The sequence below is a fragment of the Nicotiana tabacum genome, chromosome 22 (assembly GCF_000715075.1).
Source record: "Nicotiana tabacum cultivar K326 chromosome 22, ASM71507v2, whole genome shotgun sequence".
In the NCBI taxonomy this organism is placed as follows: Eukaryota; Viridiplantae; Streptophyta; class Magnoliopsida; order Solanales; family Solanaceae; genus Nicotiana; species Nicotiana tabacum.
In genome coordinates this window covers 166,429,904-166,433,882 of record NC_134101.1, presented here as the reverse complement: position 1 = coordinate 166,433,882, position 3,979 = coordinate 166,429,904, and the positions used below count along the sequence as shown (strand labels likewise).

Below are 3,979 nucleotides of genomic sequence, written 5' to 3'. Positions count from 1 at the left end.
ATAGTTACTAGGTGGAATTATACTTATTTATTCTTAAGATGTTGTTATAAATATAGAATGTCTATAACTAAACTTGCTAATTCTCATTGTACCGATCCTAGCCGTTTGTTAACATCTAGAACTTGGGATGTCATTCATGATGTTGTACAATTTTTACAAAAATTTTATGTGGCTACACTTGAGTTTTCTGGAGCTTATTATCCTACTATTGCAAATGGTTTAGTTAATATTGCTGAAATTTTTCTTTTACTACATAATTTGAAGAAGAAAGAAGGATATGCTTATGTTGTTGAATCTATGCTAGATAAGTTTAAAAAATATTTCTACCCAATTCCCCATATTTACCTAATTGGTGCTATTTTAAACCCTACTATCAAAATGATAAAGTGTCGCCAATTAATTAGAGATTTATATACTTATATGGATATTGGACCAGCTGAAACTCCTGATATTGACATTTGTATTTCTGATCTACACACACATTTACAAACTTTATATAATTATTATGCTAACATTGTTGATGCTTCTTCGGTTGTAGATGCAAATATTCCTTCAAGTAATCCTTCAACATCTGGAACAACTATGGATGATGATGATGGTGTTCAAGATTATCTGATTTGGTCTACACTAGGAGAGCATCAACAAACCAGTAGCAGGAATATTGATGAACTACTTGCAAAAGTGACCATAGCCCCTCACAAAGGATTTTCTACCGCTGGGTTGGTAGAAGAGTAACTCAAATCAATTTCATGTTCTTTCGGCCATGGCTCGAGACGTGCTAAATATGCCGATTTCAACAGTCGCATCAGAAAGCGCATTTAGCCAAGCAAGGCAGCAACTAGGAGATACCCGTCATTCATTGGGCAACAACGCTTTAGAAATTCTAGTGTGCTTCAGATATTGGATAAGATCAGAACGTCGAAATCAAGGGCGTGCCGAGGTAGACGAAGAAGAGGACCAAAAAATTGGAGATATAATGGTTTATGGTTCCAATTCAACCAATGCTGGAAACCTAGAACCTCATGTTGACATGGAAGAACTTACAAAAATGATGCAAAATATGTGATGTACTATTTCTTATTCTTTATAGTCGTTGTAAACTTTTAATTTGCAAGTTCAAAAATAAAAAAATAAAAAAAAGCTTGCAAATTAATTTGAAGTATTAAAAATATAAAATGAAAGCCTTCAGAGTTTGTTCCTTACATATTGCCGATTGGTCATATTAAATAATTTTTTGTAGCCACTTACTTTCTAATTTTAATTTTATAATTTTAAAATACAAATTTCAAATTTAAAACTTTAAACTTTAAACTTCAAAGTTTAATTCTAAGCCTTAAAAGTTTGCAAATACTTAAGTATCAATAACATTGAATAAGAAAAATAAAATTTAATTTTTAAAAAAAATACAGTAGCCCGCCCCGCCCGAACCTGTTAAGCCCGAACCCAAACGGGCCCTAAATAACCCGAAAAAGTTCAACCCGCCCCCAACCCGGTCCGAAAACGGACGGACATTTTTTTTTTCCGTTCAACCCGTCCTAGCCCGCCCGATAAACATGTATACCCCCTCTTTTTTTTTTTTCAAATTTACTTTGGGAACCTTAACTTTCACACTTCTATTATAATTTGAAGTAGTCGATGTGTGCTATCCAACTTTTTGTCAACGTTCAAATACAGTTAAAATCTATTCTAACATCTTATATAAAATAGTTTCGCCTTACCTTTTGGCTTTTAAATGTCACCATCTGTGATTGACTATTTCATATCAGTGTATAATATCAAAGAGAACGTGCATCCTGACATAAGCAGATATGTAATTACCCAAAGTACTTTCCTGGAAGGAAGATGCAGCAGGTAAAAGGACTGTACCATTATTATTAAAAAATATCATTTGGTCAACAATATGAGGAGACTTGTGAGGTCATTACTTACCTAATCAGATTATTAATAAGTCTTTCTCCATCTCAAGATCATGGTATTAGCATCTTAATTAAAAGCATTTAAGGGTTTGTTTAGCCACCAAGACTTTTGGGATAATTTTATTAAAGAATGACATAAAGAAATTTTACCTCGTACCCTATATATACCTCCATAACATAACCTTCTTTCATCAAGTTGAAGCATCACAATCCCAATTTATTATTCTTTATCTTTAGCTGTATATCCAGAAATTATGGCGATCAAAGTCCATGGTAGCCCCATGTCAACTGCAACCATGAGAGTTGCTGCTTGCCTCATCGAGAAGGAGCTGGATTTTGAGTTTGTCCCTGTTGATATGGCCTCTGGCGAACACAAGAAGCACCCTTACCTTTCCCTCAATGTAAGCATAATTACACTGAGTCTATTGTTAGTGATTATTTACATATATATATTTATGTTCCGGAAAAAGAAAGCCATTGAATATATATAGTCTCCGTCTGCCTCTACTTACCACAATTCCACTTTTCAGCATATTGCAATTGACCATTGATAAAGATGTCTCATTTTATCATTTTCCGCAACTTTAGCTTTGAACATGGGGATTCATGAGATTTTTTTAAACCGATGCAGCCTTTTGGTCAAGTACCAGCATTTGAAGATGGGGACTTGAAGCTTTTTGGTAAGTACTTTTGCTATTCTTGCAATTTATATATATCAGCACAAAGGTGACAAAATTTGAAAGGATTTAAGTTTATATACAAATAATGTAAAGATTTTCTACACTATTTTGTTGATGTAATCTTACCCTATAGTAGCAGGTTAGTTATTATACCTACTAGTTACTAATTAATGATTATTTTAGATATTTTTACTTATAATTACCTTATAAGTCCCTATGTAATGGTAAAGCCGTAAAGGAGGTTCAGAAGTTGATAAGTTCAAATCCTAAGACATTCTAACATAATTTTTAAATCCCTTTATATAAATTCCTGATTCCGCCACATCTTATAAGCGGCCTAATTTTTTACACTATCAATTTGAAATGATAAATTGGGAACTTGTAATGCAGAATCAAGGGCAATCACCCAATACATTGCTCATGTTTATGCTGACAATGGCTATCAACTAATACTCCAAGATCCAAAGAAGATGCCCAGTATGTCAGTATGGATGGAAGTAGAAGGCCAAAAATTTGAACCCCCGGCTACAAAATTAACATGGGAACTAGGCATAAAACCAATTATCGGCATGACCACAGATGATGCTGCTGTGAAGGAAAGCGAAGCGCAATTGTCTAAGGTTCTTGACATATACGAAACTCGGTTGGCAGAGTCAAAATACTTAGGTGGAGACTCTTTTACATTGGTTGATTTGCACCATATCCCAAATATATATTACTTGATGAGTTCAAAAGTTAAGGAAGTGTTTGATTCGCGCCCTCGTGTGAGTGCATGGTGTGCTGATATTTTGGCCAGGCCAGCTTGGGTTAAGGGATTGGAGAAGCTGCAAAAATAAAGAATTCATGAGCTAATGGATGAGCATATTCCCAGAAGCCTAATTTCTGTTTCATCTCTTGTGTTTTCTGTCTGAAGTAGTTGTCTTGCAATACAATAAAACAGTCATAAATATCTATGTCAAGAGATATAATCATGTGGTGTTTGTAGACTCAGTCTCATCTCCTTTCCATTTCCTATTAAATTGAACCGTTTGGTTTATCAAATTCTAAATATCTTATTTAAATAAGCATATAAAATATAATTATATGGTAACTCACCGGCCTGACTAGTCTAGATTTGTAAAAATTATACCCAATAAATAAACAACATTTGAAATGTAGTTAAAAAATAGTAAGTTTTCAGTTACAAAGACCTTTTTATCCTTAAAACTCAGTACAATGTTCACTTGTAGAAGTTCGAACTACAGGATCGTCCTAGAGCTTTAAGTTGTAAAAACTGAACTCCTGGACGGTATCTTGGAATTTCTCCAACTCCAAATCCTTAGTGTTCGAATTTCTTGTTAGGGATATAGTAGATATGCCTTAGATCCAAACTCATATTTGATG

At 33.9% G+C, this 3,979-nt stretch overlaps 1 protein-coding gene across 1 annotated transcript; it reads left to right on the top strand.

Annotated features, from left to right (window-relative positions):
* Positions 1-2,151: 2,151 nt before the first annotated feature.
* LOC107795177 (glutathione S-transferase PARB) lies at positions 2,152-3,684 on the top strand. The gene is given in 3 exon segments (NM_001325600.1): positions 2,152-2,317; positions 2,548-2,596; positions 2,987-3,684. Coding segments are annotated over 3 exon segments (642 nt in total). The 5' UTR covers positions 2,152-2,170; the 3' UTR covers positions 3,433-3,684.
* The last annotated feature ends 295 nt before the right edge of the window (positions 3,685-3,979 follow it).